Source organism: Astatotilapia calliptera, chromosome 1, assembly GCF_900246225.1.
Source record: "Astatotilapia calliptera chromosome 1, fAstCal1.2, whole genome shotgun sequence".
NCBI classification, from domain to species: domain Eukaryota; kingdom Metazoa; phylum Chordata; class Actinopteri; order Cichliformes; family Cichlidae; genus Astatotilapia; species Astatotilapia calliptera.
The window spans coordinates 10,304,132-10,322,502 of record NC_039302.1 but is presented as its reverse complement, the minus strand read 5'-3'; the positions used below and the strand labels follow the sequence as shown (position 1 = coordinate 10,322,502).

General features: G+C 41.6%; 1 protein-coding gene across 3 annotated transcripts in view; it reads left to right on the top strand.

The window, feature by feature from the left end:
* The window catches only part of LOC113019428 (E3 SUMO-protein ligase PIAS1-like), a 56,773-nt gene that overhangs the window by 36,121 nt on the left and 2,281 nt on the right, over positions 1-18,371 (top strand). For 2 of the 3 annotated variants that reach the window (XM_026163153.1, XM_026163161.1), the window contains exons 3-12: positions 11,487-11,571; positions 11,685-11,823; positions 11,908-12,042; positions 13,251-13,356; positions 13,677-13,750; positions 14,033-14,193; positions 15,126-15,262; positions 15,449-15,680; positions 16,265-16,404; positions 17,833-17,873. In XM_026163153.1, coding sequence (XP_026018938.1) covers positions 11,487-11,571; positions 11,685-11,823; positions 11,908-12,042; positions 13,251-13,356; positions 13,677-13,750; positions 14,033-14,193; positions 15,126-15,262; positions 15,449-15,680; positions 16,265-16,404; positions 17,833-17,873 — 1,250 coding nt within the window. Of the gene's footprint in view, positions 1-11,486; positions 11,572-11,684; positions 11,824-11,907; positions 12,043-13,250; positions 13,357-13,676; positions 13,751-14,032; positions 14,198-15,125; positions 15,263-15,448; positions 15,681-16,264; positions 16,405-17,832; positions 17,874-18,371 lie in introns of those variants that run through there. The other variant, XM_026163170.1, reaches the window with a different exon arrangement.

The window sequence follows — 18,371 nt, the reverse complement described above, 5'->3', positions numbered from 1 at the left end:
TTTGCTGAAGCTAGACGTGACCATTGGAAGCAACCCCAGACCTTAGCATTGCCCTCACAGGCCTGTATAGAAGGCACTAGGCATGATGGGTGCATCACTTCATCCGCTTGTCTCTTCTTACCCTGATGCGTCCATCACTCTGCAACAGGGGAAGTTTGTGCTCGTCAGACCACGTGACCTTTTCCCTTGCACTGGAGTCCAAGCTTTCTGCTCCCTTGCAAACTGAATCTTTGTTTTCTGATTAGCTTCACTGATAAGTGGATTTCACGTCACCGCTGTTTAATCCCAGTCCCTTGAGTTCTCTTTGCATTGTGCATGAGAAAATGCTCTTACTTTCAATATTAACCATGGCTGTGATTTATACTATTTATTATTGTTAATATTAATCTGGGCATCTTTTCCACATTTTTTTTTCTTTTTTTTTTGTCCTGTCTTCCTCCCCTCAACACCAACCAGTTGTTGCAAATGACCGCCTCTCCATGAGCCTTGTTCTGGGGGAGGTTTCTTCCTGTTAAAAGGGAGGGTTTCTTTTTCCCACTGTCGCCTAGTGCTTGCTCACAGGGGGTCTTCTGATATGATGTGACTTCACCAAATGTCTAAGTGATTGCTGATTACGATCATTCTCTCACACATTTCTTCTCCACGATAATGGTTCACCACTATCCTTATGGATCCTTATCCTGAGTTGATTTCTTTGCTTGATGCTGGTCAATAATTTGTCCCTTCAGAAGGGAATGACATCTTTTCCAAAACCATAGGATGTTTCTTCTAACACAGTTCAAGAAATGAAAAGCTGCTCACTGCATCAGTTTGGGGGAAATAACCTGTAGCCAGGTCAAACATATTATTCTCTGCAGTGATTATCCAATAGAAGGCTCTTGTTAGCTTGTTGGCTTCATGTTTTTGTGTTTCACACAGGATTTGTATGTTCCTTGATTGGCTCCTTTTTAATGTCTTAATTAACTGATGGTACTGTTTTAAAGTGAAAAACTTCCTTCAAATCAGATGCGTTCATGTCTGTTAAAAGATTTAATTTTGAAACATCAGTAGAAAGTGCTGAGTTTAGTCCCTACGAAAGAAAGTTTGAAAGCACAAAGAGTTGTACAACTTGAATTTAATAAAATCGGAATGAAACACTTGATGTCTGCAAATCAGTGCGTTCAGGTTCTTGTCACAGTTATCCGCCCTACTGGAGTGTCCTCGAGCAAGCACATTTAATCGCCACAAATCAAATGTTCCGTACGTCTTGTTTCTGCTGAGCAAATCAAGAACTCTAAGAATCAGTAAAGATACTGTATCACGCACACACTATCAGCTATACGTGGAAGAATATGGCGGCAATGTTCCAAAACATCCAACAAGCGCAAGCCGACCTCGTCGCCCAGCATCAAAACACAACCAGAGATTTGCCAGCTCGTACTCTGACCTCCGTGTGATCCCGTGCGAAATCTTTATTTCTCTGTAAACAACTCAGACTTCTCACAGCGAACGAACATCAACAAAAGGAGCCTTGGCTGCACTCGGCTATAAACACGCAGCAGAAAATGGCTTCCATCTCTCAGAGCCTATTAAAGCAGCATTATTTTCCTCTTCTGTCTGAGTTGGTGCATCATCATCTCGACAAACTGCCTGATTAGACAGACCCAACTCATAAGAAACCTAAACATCTGTAGCTTCCTCCTCTCCTCCTCTTTGTTTTTTTAAGCTGGTCTCAGAGAGGAGGAACAGTGTCGTATCTTTGGGTGTCTTTGATTCTATACTAACATGGGCGTGGTGGGTGATGGCAAGAGGCCAAGCTCTGAAAACACAGCAACACGCGTGCTCCAGTGTGCACGCTGACAAGGATTGCAGGACCAGAAAGAAACTTTAATGCCAGCCTGAGCAGTGCTGTGTGCACGCTGGAATGCTTAAATGAGCTCTGTCAGTATGTAACTTTACAACATGTGGATAATAAAAGGTAATAACTGCAGGGGGGGCAAGAAACACTTCTGGAAAGTTGTCATTGTGCATGAATGTGAGTGTGACATTTAGAGCCGACCTTTTTGTCGCCGATCATTCTGGCGTTGTAGTTTGAGTGACGCTGGAAGGATTTTTGTCTTTGTTCTGTCTGTGAACGCTGCTGCATGTTGTGTTTGTGCACGCACATGTGGCACTGCCTTTGATTCTGTGTGCGCGGTGCGCCCGTGCATGCGGTGCACCAGAGAAAAAGTAGCAAGGCCACTAACAAGTTAATAAACTCCAGCTGGGCTTTGTTGTGCTGAAGAGTGGCTATGAAGCTCGAGCACATTCTCTGATGTTTAGCTCACATTTCTTCTTTTCAAAGCAGAGCCGAACCCAGATTTTACGTTTTCTTGCTGTAAAGAGCCTGGTAATAGTTACACCCCTATTTTTAATGTGAAATATAATTTATTATTTCACTCTATTTTATCAGCTGCCAATTTTAACACCTTTTTAGACGTTGATTTCAGTTGTTATGAGCCTGCTGAATGGCAGTTATCTCTTGGTATCAATCCCAAGTAGGTGGCCTCCGCTTTCAACTAGTGGGTAGTTATACCTCATTCCGCCCTTCTGAGTGGAGGTTCACAGGTTAAAACGGCATTAAAAGTGGCTGACGTATAATCAAGTCAGCTCTCAACCACAACAGATGAATTTGCCACCAAAAGCGAGCAAACTCTTGTTTTTACTCAGTCTTTAGCTTTGTTTTGGAACAAAAGGTTAGACGTTGGCACTTCCTTTATTTAACCCACTTTTTACCATGTAAAGAGTGTACATTTGCTAGCTTAGCACAGCACTTAGGAGCAGAGATTATACACGGACAGTAGACGTCTGTGTTGCTCTCTGTTTATCTCTCATTACAATGGATGGTAGAGGCTTACCGAGCCAGCTCGAAGGTAGAGGGGAGTGCGCCTACTGGCAATATGTATTGTACTGATAACAACTGATAACAGCCATTAAATGGGCCGATAACAGCTAAATCGCATGGTTTAAAACAGATGTGGTCACACTGGAACATAAATTTAGTTCAAACATAAATATGTCAGCCGCAAAACTTTTTTTCTTTCTTCACAGTTGTGTGCTTGTCGAAAGGTTTACAGACGTTTCCTTTTTGGGAAGGCTGGCTCGTTGGCGTGTGGGAATCCCAACCCAGTCACATCCCTTTTTCACCTCCCTTTAGAGCTCATTAATCAGATAACCTATGTATTTTTAGAGACCAGTGTGTATGTGCATATTCATTGTTGTGGGCACTGTGCACACTCCCACAGTGGCTAAGTAGTTGTTAGTTATTTTGGATCTCCTTGAACCTTTGCTGTTTTTGTCCACCACATTTATATTAATAAGTGCACAACAAAATATTAGAGCAAATTCTTAATATAGCCGCTGCAGTTCAGGCTCAGTAGAAACTAGGTCTACAGCTAGGTTAGTGTCATTTCAGCCTCTTCTGTTATTAGGCATGCACGGGGAAAAAATAGAAATACATCTCTGAGTGATTCTATATACTCAGAAAAACTGCAGCTGACTGTATATTTTGGTTCCCGCTTGGTTTATTTCCTCTGTACTGTAAACATCAACCTATTGGAGGTCATTCTCCCATCTGTCACTCCTCCCACCATCTGCCTTAGATACAGTTTACAGTTTAGAAACAGTTTAAAATGCAGCGCAGTGCCAGGTACAGCAAGGGTCTCAAACCGCGTACCATGAAGGACAGAAAGTCTGCAGGTTTTTGCCTTCAGAAGTGCTGAACTGATTTCAAAAGCTCGATATTAAGCACACAGTCTATCACAAACTGCAAAAAATCCTTTAGCCTGTGCTATCTGTAATACCCATGTTAGACCTTTAGAAATTTCACCTCAGCTGTCCTCCTCTCTTCTTCTGCATTTACTCAGAATAATCTCCTGGTACTCTGAGACACATGGTTGGAGATTTGTATTAATAGAAGCTTTTATTTATTTATTGTGATTATGCTTGCGCCTCAAAATTAATGTCCCGGTGATTTATTTATGTTTATTAAGCACCATTAGTCAGAAATAAGATTTCATGCTATGCCGGGAACTGTAATTCCAGCTCTTGATCATTGCTGCATATGATGTAGTCAATTTTATGAGCTTATAACTTTTGCTAAACAGCAGAATCTGTCGCTTTAAGGGGTAATTAGAGGATGCTGTTGCATTAAATTCTGTTAGGATCTGAGTCCACTCTGCAAACAAATATAAAATCTCCTTTTAAATATAAACCAGCAGTTGTACTGTCCACCCATGTCAAGCCAGCATACACCTAATCTTGCTATCAAGACCAAAAGCATCTGAACCAACAGGAGCCGGCTGACTGGCAATAAAGTAAGAGTCTTCACTCTGCTGAAGTGGAAAATCTCACTCAGTCTAGCATTATTGCATGTAACTTTGACCTGCTGAGTTACAAATAAAGGTTGAGGGTTTTGATTAATCACCAAGTTACATATTGACAGACCCACCATGCCAGCGACTTGCAGTCATGTGAAAAGGAGACTTTTCACTGCAGTCCTTTGAAAACCCAAGTCCACCCTTACTCACTCCATCGGAATTAAGAGGGTCAGTAGCTGATCATCAGCAAGTGTGAGCACCTCTATGAAAGCAGCTATTTTGGCATTTTACAGTTTATTACGAGTGTACATCCCAGGAACTTCATCTCAAGGTCAGACACTGAGCAGTACAGTACGTCAAAAGCAATTTCAAAGCATGGTAGTGGAGGGTGATGGTTTGGGTTCATTTTAAAGCTACAGGACCACCTGAGCACCTTACAGTCATTGAGTCAAGTCCTCTGTATGCCAAACTGTTTGTCCACTGTCCCAGCTGTCATAGGGGAATCCGTCGCAGGGCTAACACATTAAGACAACCATTCACACTCGCATTCACACCTACGGCCCATTTAGAATCACCAGTTAACATTGCCCATTGGTTCTCTTTGGACTGTGGGAGGAAGCCATAACCCACAGAAACACAGCAGAAAATGCAGACTCTGCACAAAATGCAAACTCAGGACCTTCTTGCTTGCAAAAGTGCTAACCACAGAAGACTGTGCCACTCTAGTATTCTAGTCAAATCTGAAGCCATCTGTTTGACAGCTAAAGCTTGGCTGAAATTGGGTCATGTAACAGGCCAGTGATCTCAAGTACAGCAGAGAACAGAATGGCTGAAAAAGAAAAGAATCAAGGTGTCCAAGTCCAGATCCTCAACCTAGTGCTGAAATGTCGAGGTGGGACCGAAAGCTGTGCATAAACAAATGTTTACATACCTCACTGAACTGAATAGTAAGCCAAAATTCCTCCCCAGTGATGTTAGAGACTGATAAAGTCACACAGAAAATAATTTCATTGAAATATTGCTGCTGAAGCTGGTTTTGGAAGCTATTGAATCATTGGTTATATTTAGTTTGTCCCAAGTACTAAACAGACTTCTGTGAAAAGATTTTTCCCACTTACATGTATATTATTAGAATATCTGCCAATAACTGGGCTGCAATCAGAAGTAAAAATATGATTTAAAAAAAGATTTATTTATTTATATCTTTTGCCTTCCTTACATGAGTGATCGCAACAGCAGATATCAGTGGGCCAAACTGCTGCATCACCACAGTAACAAATCTCTGAGTTTGTTTTAAGCAGCTGTTATGCTTCTTATTCTTGTTCTTCTGTAAACAATGGAAGTCTGCATAGTTTCGTGGGATTTAGCGCCTCCTGAGGTAGCATTTTGTACTTTTGGTGAAACTCAGGCTAACCGTTTCCCCGGTTTCCAGTGAGATTTTAGATTTTCCTTTATTTTTTGTTAATAAATCAACTGTATTTGTTCTGTGTAACATCCATAGATGTGTTGCTTTTGATTTTCAGTAAAAACAAAGTAAAGAAACCCGGTTGTGGCTAGCGCTAGGCTAGGCTCATCAGAGCCCTTGACTAAATCAGAGTCCTATCAGCGGGAGTTTGGAATAGTTCTGACAAGTGCTTAGTGGGCAGTTGGATTGTGTGCTGATAACATTACAGACTTGTTTTGTTTTTTTTTAAATTTATTACCTTGTAAAAATGCATCTCAAACTTCCACGCTGTGCTATATCTCTATGGTGCAGCTAGCATATGTTGCTAAAGATCTGCATTATCAGGATCATTGGAGTGAACGGAGATGACGCGACTCTTCCATTCATCGACTCTGGGCTCCATGTGCTGTGTTAATGGTAGTTGCTTGGTTACCAAGGAAACAGGAGAGTGATGAGATATGGCACAACACGTGTCTTGGCAGCAGTGCCCGCTATAATACCAAAAGTTGACTATTGTAGATTTGAATGAGAAATATGATCTGTGGTGAGAAGACTAAGTTTAGTTTCAAACTGCTACTTTTAATTTTGTGTATAAGCAGGACAGAAATCCCAAGGAAGATTAATGGTAAAGGGCTAATGAGGAGCTTGCATCTGCTTTCAGATATAAGCAGATATATATTTTGCTACTTTAGACCAGTTAGTGAGAAAAACAAAGAAAATATGTTAAAGTTGATGTCCAACACTGTGCTTGGGTAAAAATACAGCCTTGTGTTAGTGAGAGTGAGGAAGACATCAATCAAAGGCCATTTCAACCTCTTTCATATCTCTCCCAACCACTCACTTTGAAACACCAGAAACAAATCCAGCACCAGAGAGAGAGAGAGAGGGAGTTATAGAGTGATAGGAGATAGGCAGAGCAAGAGTGAGGGAGTGAGAGAGCTTTTTCTATTTATAACCTGTGTGCCCGGAGAGGAGGGAGATGGTTGTTCGAAAGCACACTCGCGCATGATTTTGTTCCGCAGTGCACAGGCTGCTGCTTAAAACACACAGGAACATACAGCAAACAATGCACATGTCAAACAAATTATATACCACGCTGGTGATGAGACGGGTCATCACTGGGAAATTTAATGGCTGTTTGGTATGCCGAGAGGAGGTACATGATTGGTCCAGTAATCATCCATAGGAACTGTACTGCCCCCCACCCCCCTATCACACACGCACGCGCCATATATGGAAAGCATTTTTGTGTTCTTAAAGCTGGTGTGTGTGTGTGTGTGTGTGTGTGTGTGTGTGTGTGTGTGCGTACAGAGACACATTTTAACTCACACACTCACAGTTCAGCATTATTTTATGTAGCTAAAGCAACAACTCCTCCTCGCTCCTCACTTACACAACCTGCAGACCAAAACATTCCCACTGAGATTTATCTGTTTCACAACATCCACGCAGAGGGAGTAAAACATCAACAGTGTTTTAACACTGATTATAGTGGTCTGCGTAAGGAAAACTTGTAATGAAGATTTTTTTAAGAAAATCTTTTTCAGTGGAGATTTTAGTTGCTTTCATTTTTCAGTTTCATTCCAACTAAGAAGTTCATCACCTGTTCTACATCTCAGCTGGAATTTCTTTTTAAATATGTTTTTTTTTTGTTTTGTTTTTTTGGTTGTTTTTTTTTTTGGTTGTTTTTTTTTTTTTTTTTACCTGTTTGTTCATCTCAACCCAATTTAAAGTGTAGTTTGATTTCATGTGTGTACAGAACACATGAATACAGGTGTAGTAGGTTCAGTGATTTACTGAAACATGTAGGCGTGACACGGGAATGCAACATATAGATAAAAACTGACTTTGCACAGTCAGTCAGGGGACGACCGTGGCTCAGGGGGTTGGGAAGCTCATCTTGTAACCGGAAGGTTGCCGGTTCGATCCCCTGCTCTCTCTGTCTTGGTCGTTGTGTCCTTGGACAAGACACTTCACCTACTGGTGATGGCCAGAGGGGCTTCTGTCAGTCTGCCCCAGCTGTGGCTACAACTGTAACTTGCCAGTGTGTGAATGTGAGAGTGAATGAATAGTTTAATTGTAAAGTGTTTTGAGGGTCTCAAAAAGCGCTATATAAAATGCAATCCATTATTATTCTAACTTTATGGTTCAACACAGCCAAGGCTGGACTGGGACAAAAAATTGGCCCGGGCATTTTGACTAGAGACCGGCCCACCAGGGGTAAAACCGCAAAGGATTCTGGGAACTTGTGGCAAGAGCTACTAGCGCACGCAGGCTTTCAATTACACTCAGTTACACAGCGATAAAAAGAAACCCAAAAAATGTTCAAGGTTCAAGGTTCTTTATTTGTCACATGCATAGTTATACAAGTATAACACACAGTGAAATGTAGCCTGACACGCTCCTCGACATGTGCAAAAATTGGGGGGGGGGGTGTAGAGGAGGAACATTATATATATATATATATATAGTATATACACTGGGTGAATGTGCAGTAGTAGCAGCAAGCAGGTGAATTCTGTACATTAATGTCAAGAAGCTGTTGTATTATTAACTGCAATAGCCGGTCGCATGACAGCCAAGGGAAGCCGACGGGTAAAGAGATCGTTTTTCTTTTTTATCGGATTACGTCGTTGAAGAGAAATTTTTTAAGCCATGTTTCCGAAGTAAGAGCCGATGGATGGTCTGGATATACCAAATATAACGTCTCAGAACACTCCAGCAGCTCACATGTTAGTCTGCTCCAAGCATTCCCACAAAGGTCAGAGTTTTGTAGTAATTAATACGTCATTTTTCTTAACATAATTGGTGATATAGGTTACAAGCAAGTCTGGTGCTGAACAGAAATTGTCGCGCTATGCTCCTTTATTTATTGTGCATAAATAGTGAATTGTCCTAACACAATATTGCGTTTCGCTTCTGTTATTATGGTACATTGACAAAAACATATACTTTTATTCACAGGATAAAACAGTTGTTTTGTATCACTAATTGCCCAGTACGATTACAGCATACAATATTATTGTCACTGCTACATTTCTGTGATGCTACCAGAAATTATTTCCACTACTAATTAATTACCGTTGAGCTCAAAGGTTATATTAATAAACGGTTAACGAATGTGTATTTATGACGACGATTTGTGAGACTGGTAAACTTACCTTTGTTCGTACGATGGTCTTTCGTTCTACACGGTGCATTTCAAGGTCCTGTACCCATCCGTCCGTAAACCGTACCTGGGCTTGTTGCAGTGACCTGAAGTTACTAAACTTCATGAGTGTATGCACTCACTCCAAGAACTGTATAATTATAAATCTCAGCGTGGTGAAAGTCGGGCAGCACGCTAACGTCTTTTGTCCACTCTGTGTGCTCGTAAGGGTCTGACCCTTTCACTCCTTTGATTTTTTCCTCGTATCTCTTCTTTGTCTTTTCGTCAAGTCTGTCTTTGTACAGACCGGTGTTGTGCCAAAAAGTGATTGTCTGCCAAAAACTGATTTCCGGTATTTGCCAAAAAACTGATTGCTCGTATTTAAACTGCTATAAGTAACTTGTTGGGCTATAATATGTGAAACATATGTCAAATGCATCCCTCATGGATGACATAAAGTCATCTTGAGCCACAAACAACATTCGTGTAACAAGGTAGAAGTCGCAATCAGTTTTTGGCAGTGACTTTTATATAACCTTTATTTATGCAGTTAAAAAAAATCTTATTAACATTAAAAATGTCTTTTGTAAGAGTAAGTTGGCCAAGAGGATGGAAGAAATGGCAGCAAATATTACAATAGTTCAATAAAAATATTTGAAGTGGGGATAAAGGAGCGGATTGGTTATAATGTAAGTACAATAACACAGAGTTGTAAAGATACTTGAAAAACAGATAATTTTTTAATTCTATATATAACCTCTTTGTAAACCCTGTTCACCGAAGTCTATTTACGAACATACATAAAGATATTACACATAAAAAACACACAGAAACATTGGAAATCAGTTTTTGGCAGACAATCACTTTTTGGCACAACACCGGCATTGTTCTCCTTTTGTTTTGTACATTCCTTTTTTGTACGGCAAAGAAAAAACAAGAAGGTATTGGAACCGGAGACTGAACGTTTTGCGGTGCTGCAAATGCTTGCATTTGATGCGGTACTTGGATTGTTTTGCCACGAGTTCCCGGCATGCAATGCGCGAAAATCACGTGATTGCTAAACAAGAGGGAGGGTGCATCCGGCCTCCTTGGCTGTAATTGGTCCAGCCCAGAGTCGATCATGACCAATTGGCCAATCCAACACCTTTCATTATATACACCCTAAAAATAAAAATTTTTTTTAAAAAAATCCATCGGCCCATAAAAACAAAAAATCGCCAGCGGCCCACCGGGCAAATGCCCGGTATGCCCGATGGCCAGTCCAGCTATGAACACAGCCTTAGGAAGCTGTCTTGTAGTCTTCAGGAATAGTTCTCTAGGCTTCTTGAAGGACATTCAAAGCTCTTCTTTGGATGTTGGCTGCCTTTTTTTTCCTGTTCTCAGTTCAGATGATCTTCAATAAAGTCGAGGCCCAGACTCTGGGGAGGCCAATCCATGATCGTTCTTTAAACCAAGTGCAGATGTATCCCACATGTCCCTTGTCAGGTCGTTGTTGAATGTTTGTATTTCTTAACAACAACATTCAGATCAGTTTTCTCAAATATATAGAACGTACTGCACTGAGAGATGCCATCCTCAGAAGCACAACATAAAGAAACGAGACTTTTGCACAGTACTGAATATAATACTTAAATGTCTGTAACTCCCATACCACATTTTTTATGACCCACGGGGCTTTTATCTTGCCAAACGAAAGACTTGAAGGTAGTGTCAAAGGTGAGCTCCCAAAGATGTGAGAGTATAAATATTAGTGCAAACAGAAGGACCTGAGAAACTGTCACGTTTGGAGTTTCACTACGACCTCTGTGGCTGCTATTTTTTGTGTAGTTGCAGTTTAAAATGTAATAACCCTAAAATGATAATTTGCTATTTTTACATTTCCATCTGCAATCATCAAACGAACATGTTCAAACATATTAATGAATTTTTCACAGGGATGATAGAATATATAAACTCTTTTTTAAACCCCTGAACTGCCACTGGTTCGATGGGATACCCATCTGTGCCAAGAGAAACTAACTGTCGGTGTCTGTCTTTCACTTTATGACAGAAGATATTTAAGCAAGTTTCCTAAGAAGCTGAAACATCGTTAAAGTCCAAATGCAAAACAGGGCTCGGTTTGAACCCTCGTGACTCGTAGTTTCATGTTGACCTCCTACACAAATCCAGCTCAAACTTTTCTCGAGCTCGCACCTGTGGGTGGGCCTATAAATAGCACGCACACATTTTCTCCTTCGTTTTCACCTTAGTGTGAGGTTTGGTTTTGGCGTCCAGGTGTTTCTCAGTTAGTCATTTCATGCGTGCGAGCCCTGCCTGATAATGCAGATGTTTATGAAGGAGAGCCCCTCTGCTACACAGCTGTGCACATATTTCCTCACCTGCTTCATGTATGGGGCGTGTTATTTGTTCAGACGTTGTTTTTTATTATATTTATGTCTGAGGGTTTAAAAGTAGATGCATGTAATGTGAGAAAGCAGGCACGATTAATTCAGGTTTATATGTAATGTCCTCAACTATTAAACATGTCCTTTCCCGCTTTCTCTCTGTCTCTCTGCAGCGTCAGACAACAGCCAGCGGTTTCAGGAGACATGTTTCGCCTTCGCTTTAACGCCGCAGCAAGTTCAGCAGATCAGCAGCTCAATGTAAAATTTAACGCCGCTCCGTCAACGCAGGATGCTGAATTGTTCATGAATAATTCAGAAATGTATAGGGTTTGCGCGGCTGCACATTGATAAATGTGTTTCTGCTCTCAAAGGGACATCTCGGGGACCAAATGTGACTTCTCAGTTCAGGTTCAGTTGCGGTTTTGCCTGTCGGAGACCAGCTGTCCTCAGGAAGACCATTTCCCCCCCAATCTGTGTGTGAAAGTAAACGGGAAGCCGTGCAACCTGCCGGTGAGAAGCGCTCAGCCGTTTAATAAAGAATGTTAGAATGCCACCTGGAAAACGACATTAATGATATTCGCTTCTCATTTCTAGGGTTATCTTCCTCCAACCAAAAACGGTGTCGAGCCCAAGCGGCCCAGCCGCCCAATCAACATTACCTCACTGGTCAGATTGTCCACCACAGTCCCCAATACCATCGTGGTGTCGTGGACCGCTGAGATCGGAAGGGTAGGAGCCAAAGCTTTTTGCAGTGTGTGTGAATAACTGACACTTTAGATGCGTAATGAATGAATTTAAACATTTGCTGGTTTGCAGCTGCTCAAATACGAAGGCTTACTTTTTGCTTTTCTCAGCTTTGGTGTCGTTCTGAAGTTGAAAGCAGATATCTGACTTCCTGCAGCTCCCCCACCCTCGTCTAAGCCTCTTCCATCAGACAAACACGTAAACAAGCTTAATACAAATAAGACGAAGCTAATTCTGGCTTTACAAAGAAATGACATAGAAATATTATGTGTGAATGTCTTGTGTTCAACTCATTGCACTCTTGCTCCTTTACTTCCTCTGCAGACTTTTTCACTCCTTATACTTCCAAGCACTTGAATCACAATATAGTCTTTTTTTATTTTTAGTAACACAACATAAGGGACTAGAGACAAGTTACGGTTTGACTTTTTTTTTAATGGCATCATGATCATTAAAAAAATTAAATAAATTCTATTGTGTGCTCTATCCAGATACAACACGGTTAATTAATCTGGTGTTGGAGCTGATCCGCAGGTGTTATTAATGTGAATTTTCTGTCTTAAATAGAGGTCCTGAAAATCTGCATTAATCTTGATTAATGTATGTCCCCATTTATGCAACGAGGTGCTGGCGCATTCCTCAGTGTATGATCACATCACACGGTGTTCTTAACTTACTGTGTTCACATAGATGACAGACAAAAAAAGAAGAAGCAGAGAAGAGCCTATTTAAAAAAAGACTTAAAGAATACTTTGATTATATAAAGAGGCTTTCAAATTGGTGCGAAGCGCAGGAAGGGGCACAGTGTTCCCTTTTTACAGCCAAACGTTGTAAAAGAAAACCAAAATTGGATAAAAACTACAACTTCAGGGGAAGATTTCCCTTTAAAATACATGGATTCAGAGGCGTTTGATGAAGGATTTCAGGATAAACGCGTCATAAATGTGATTAAGAAAATTCTGTCTTTATATTTGCTGGCTTTTATCGAGGTGGGTGGAGCGCGACGTTCCGCAGACGGACAGTAGAGGGCGATAAAGGAAAGGTCTGAGAACAGAAGAGCTTGCTGACTGTTGCACAACTTACATTAGTGTCACAGCAGATGGATCGATTTCACTGAGAACATTGAAAGTTATACTGAGTAACATGTTCAAGGACGTGCTGTCACTCTCTGTCGTGTCTTCCCGTGTGTTCAGAGTTACTCGATGGCGGTGTACTTGGTGAAGCAGCAGTCGTCCACAGTGCTGTTACAGAGACTGCGAGCTAAAGGCATCAGAAACCCAGACCACTCCAGAGCACTCAGTAAGGACCTCTTGTTAAAAGAAGCACCTATCCAGTGTATCAGCTAATGCTGTTCTTCTGTTTCCACTGTAATTTAATGTATCAAAGGCTGAATTTGTGGTGTGGGACAGGGCAAAAGGCTTAAGACTGAACTCTTGTTTTGAAATGTTTTCATCCAGTCAGATGGGAGCTGTCTGTATATTTCTTGCATGCTGTTTTGCAAGTTGCATAAAAAGATTTAGGTGCAGTCAGGCAGTGATTCAGGAGGCTCATCTGGTAGGAGAAGTCAGGACTTTGGTTCTGACACTGACACGTGTTTGTCCTTCTCCTCTACCCTGCAGTAAAAGAGAAGCTAACAGCCGACCCAGACAGCGAAATAGCCACAACCAGCCTTCGAGTGTCGCTCCTCTGCCCGGTAAACATGCTCCCTGCTCCTCATGAATTTAAGGCCCTTCTTCGAGGTTCAGTCATGCCCAAACACGTTGCTCCACTTTTTACTTTTCTTTTTCCTCTCATTTTACTTTGTATGTGACTCGACATGCCCTCGCACATAACTTATGTATGTGAACATGAACCACCTGTCTTATTGTCTTCTGGCCCCTATCCTGTTTTGCTATATGGATTTGTTGTGTTTGTGACATTTGTGTGTCACTTATACTTCCTTCGTGGCCTGACTACGTATGTGCTCACCGCGCAGCTGGGGAAGATGCGGCTGATGATCCCGTGCCGGGCGCTGACATGTTCCCACCTGCAGTGCTTCGACGCCACACTTTACATCCAAATGAATGAGAAGAAGCCCACCTGGGTGTGTCCCGTCTGCGACAAGAAGGCGCCGTACGAGCATCTCATCATTGATGGGTAGGTCGCTGTGGCCTGCCGGTGACCTTTGATCAAATAGTGCCAAGAGTGGTCCTCTTCTAAATACCGTGGTTGTAACAAATGCTTATTTCAGTTATTGTTGCCTTTCTATCAGCTCAAAGCAGCCCGGCCGTTCTCCTCTGATCGCTGACATCAATGGGTTGTTTTTGCAGAGAGAACTGGATATTGGATTTTTTTCTCTCTTTGGTTTTTTTCAGGCAATTTTCTGTAAACTTTAGAGATGATTATAGAGGAAAATCCCAGCAGACCAGCAGTTTGTGAAACGCTCAGACCAGCCCGTCTGACACTAACAGCAATGCCACGTTCAAAGTCACTTAAATCACTTTTCTTCCTCATTCTGATGCGTCGTTTTGAAATTCAGCAGGTCGTCTTGTCCCTGTCTACATTCCAAAAATCCACTGAGTTGGTCCCATGTGATTGGCCAATTAGATATGTGTGTTAACAATCAGTTGAACAGGTGTACCTAATAAAGTGGCTGGTCAGTGTATGTGCCACACTATATTTTTTGCAGCAAAAAACAGCCTTTATGTTTAAAGTCCCAGAACACTGTAACAATTTACCTCGTCTCTCCTTTTCTTGTTGTTGTTTGTTTGTTGTTGCTCTGTGGAGCGTTGTATTGTTTTCTTTATTTACTCTGTTACTCAATGCTTGCTATGTGGTTCTTCTTCACACACACACATATATATATATATATATATATATATATATATATATATATATATGATGGGATACAAATAAAATGATACAGCATAAGGGATTTACTCTAATAAATGTAGTGGGGGGGGTTTATCTTCCAAACACTTGCTCAATATAAAAGAACCGTTTGTGGAATGATTTTTAGAGAGAAACTGTAAAGTGGATGTGAAGTCTTTTTCTCTTGGTTGCTGTATGACATGTGTGTTTGTTCTCAGGCTTTTTGTAGAGATCCTCAATAGCTGCACGGACTGTGATGAGATCCAGTTTAAGGAGGATGGCAGCTGGGCCCCCATGAGGTCTAAGAAGGAAGTGCAGGAGGTGTCCTCTGCTTCCTATAACAATGGGCTGGATGGTGAGATGAGGGATAAACAAGGAGGGAGGGAAGGGGAATGCTAGCCTGAAAGCCTGCCTTTAGTGATCCCAGCTTTAATTAGGCGAGGCATCTGTTGGGAGAAGTTGTGTTTTGTTTTTTTTAACTGTTCAGTCTCTGAAAAGCAAAAACATTTGCACAAACTGATACATCACCGCCGCTCTACAGGCTCATGCCGGACCGCCGCAGGCTCAGATCAGCGGAGCTCCTCGGCATCCAGCCACGGAGGCAGCGACAGCAGCAACGGCAAGAAAGTGGAAGTGATCGACTTGACACTGGACAGCTCCTCAGACGATGAAGGACCGGATTCGCCGCCGCCGCCGCCCCCAACGCTGCCTCCTCCTATCAAAAGAGCGTGCCCTTCGATGTCCCCGACCTCGCCACCCGTCATCAACAAAGGGTGAGGCGAGCACACACCCTAGATGCTGATTTAATCTCCGCAGGCAGGTTGAATTTGATTAAATGTGAAATTGATGCTCGTTTTAGCCGCTCGCGTGGGCAGTTTTGTCTCTCTGCTTAAATGATTCATGAGCACAGCATCTTCTTGACATTTCACATCGGCGCTCGCAGTCGGTGCCCGAGCGTGTCGACGAAACATTTGTGTCTGATGACCCGATTGACTTTCCATAACTCGCCTCGCTTGCCTTTTTTGCAAACAGGAATCAAAGTTCAGCCAATCATAGTTTGTCGCAAAATTTCAAAACTGCCGACAAACAGACCCGACTGAAGTCTTGAATCCAGCTTTAGTATGGCTATGAAATTTAAACAGCTGCCTTTTCTACCAATCCAAAATTCATTAGGTGCATCTGCTGCTCCCATTTCTCTTTAATGAATCCTGTGAGTGTTACTTTTCTAATTGAAGGTGACAGGACGGCCCTGTGGTTTATCCCAGTACACGTGACACATCATAAAAGCCTTATTAGAAGTTACGTGGCTTCTTTAGTTCTTTATCTCTTCGTCTTCTTCCTCTGTGTTTGCCTTTAGCGTGTTGAACCTGCACCATCAGGCCTCTCCTGTGAGCCGTACCCCCAGCATGCCCGGGATAGACACCAGCTACATCCCTCCTGTCCCCCCTCTCATCCAGGACTACAGGCCCTACTACCACACCCCCAATGACCTTTCAGGTAATGACATACAGGATGCTTTGCAAGTATTCATGAATACATGTGCATTAGTAAAGATACTGTTGTGTACAGTGCATTTATGTAAACCTAACTATAACCTATATCATTCACAGTGTGTAGCCAAATTTTGTTAAAATTGTGCTAACTTTATGTAAAATTCTGCCAAAGAGCCACACTGTTCTAACATAACAAAAGTATTGTGCAAAAGTCTTGAGTCACCTCTCATTTCTTCCTGTTTATCTTCCAGTGAGCCACGCTTTGTTGTCATTTTTCAAAGTGCAGCAGTTCTCCAGGCTTTCTGAAGGTCTTTGGCTCATCGTGGCTCATTCAGTAGAAGTAATAATTAATAATAAATGCTCCTAACTCAAGAGAAGAAGCAGTGTTGTGTTTACACATAACAGACAATTTAGCAACGCATTTTAAATTCTATCTTTAGCACTTTGTTAGTAGTAGCCTGACACAAAAGTTTGCCATTTTCATACTTTCTTTAGTTGAATCAGATGAAAAATGCCAGAGCTAACACAGTTTGACAGATATAAAATAGTATTTTTGCTCTAACACAGTGATTCCTAAAGAGCTATTAGTTAACTGATCTCAGTGTAGTGTGCAATGTGTCCTTAAAAACACTGAAGAAACTGCATAAGTGGAGGACAAAAGAAGTGATAAGACCAAAAAATGTCAGGCTTAAAAAAAAACAAACAAACTGTAGCCTCGCTTTGATTAATGCAGAAAAGACATTGATTCATTATGCAATAACATGTGGAAAGCGTCTCATTTACAACAACTTCATGCTGAAAATGATCCCAAACATTACAAATGCATTAAAAGGACAAACTTTCATACTGCGATGGATGTTCGGAGAGTAACTTGGGTCAACCTGTCTTGCCCAGTGATATTTGGCATGCAGACTGGAGCAGCCAGGGATCAAACCACCAACAGAATAGTAGATAACCTGCTCTACTTCCTGAGCTACAGCCACCCCAAAGCTTACAGCAGCTGGTATTCCCAGACGGTCTTTCATCCAAGTGCTAACCATCCCCTACCCTGCTTAGCTTCTGACTTCAGCTGAGACTGGGCATGCTCAGGGTGCTATGGTCATAAACTCTAACAATAACAGCACTGTATTTCCATGTATGATTGCAGGTGTTTCAATATATTGTTGTGCCTATTTCCCATTTTTCTGACAAGGAGGTGGCTCAAGACTTTTGCACAGTAAATTCTGAAAGAAAACACAATGGAAAAGGCAAAAAGCTTAAAATTGCAACTGAACTTAACTCTTTAACTTTTAATGAATCGACCTTGCCTATTTCACAGATTTGTGCCTCTCTGTGCTTCTGACTTCTCTTAACTTAAAAAACAAACAAACCATACAATATGTATTTGCATTTGTGATATTCATCACTGACTTTTTCTCTACTTTATTTCCAGAGTTGAATTTTTTCTCTTTTCTTCAAGGGGACAATCATCCGGTACGTACAGCAGTGTTTGATATTGTGTAAACGTGGCTGAATTTAGCAGCTGAAACACTTTGTTGTTTTCAGTAAAATCCTGGAAGCCTGTGAGAACAAAATGTTCAAAACGTGCTTATGGAAAAAAAAGAAAGCACAAGCTTTGTTTTTAGCCCTCCTCAGAAACAAGCTGCCCTCTTTGTGTTATTTCTCATAAAATGTGTCTGTTACCGAGTGTTCTTATTTCTTCTGCCTCTGGGCTGTAGTCTGTACTGGTTATTTAAGGAGAGATGAAGGTTTGCCAAATGAGAGTGTCTTGCATAGCTTCAGTAGTGCAATATCCAGCTGTTATCTGCATCTGGGATTTCTTCTGCCAGTGAGGATGAATGGGATGCCATATGTGTCTAAAATAGTATTAAAATTCAACAGCAACTGCACATCAAGAGTCAGTATTGCTTTGCATGAATCCACGGACTTCACAGTGAGGAGTTTTTGTTGGAGAGCGGTTTCGTTGCTTCC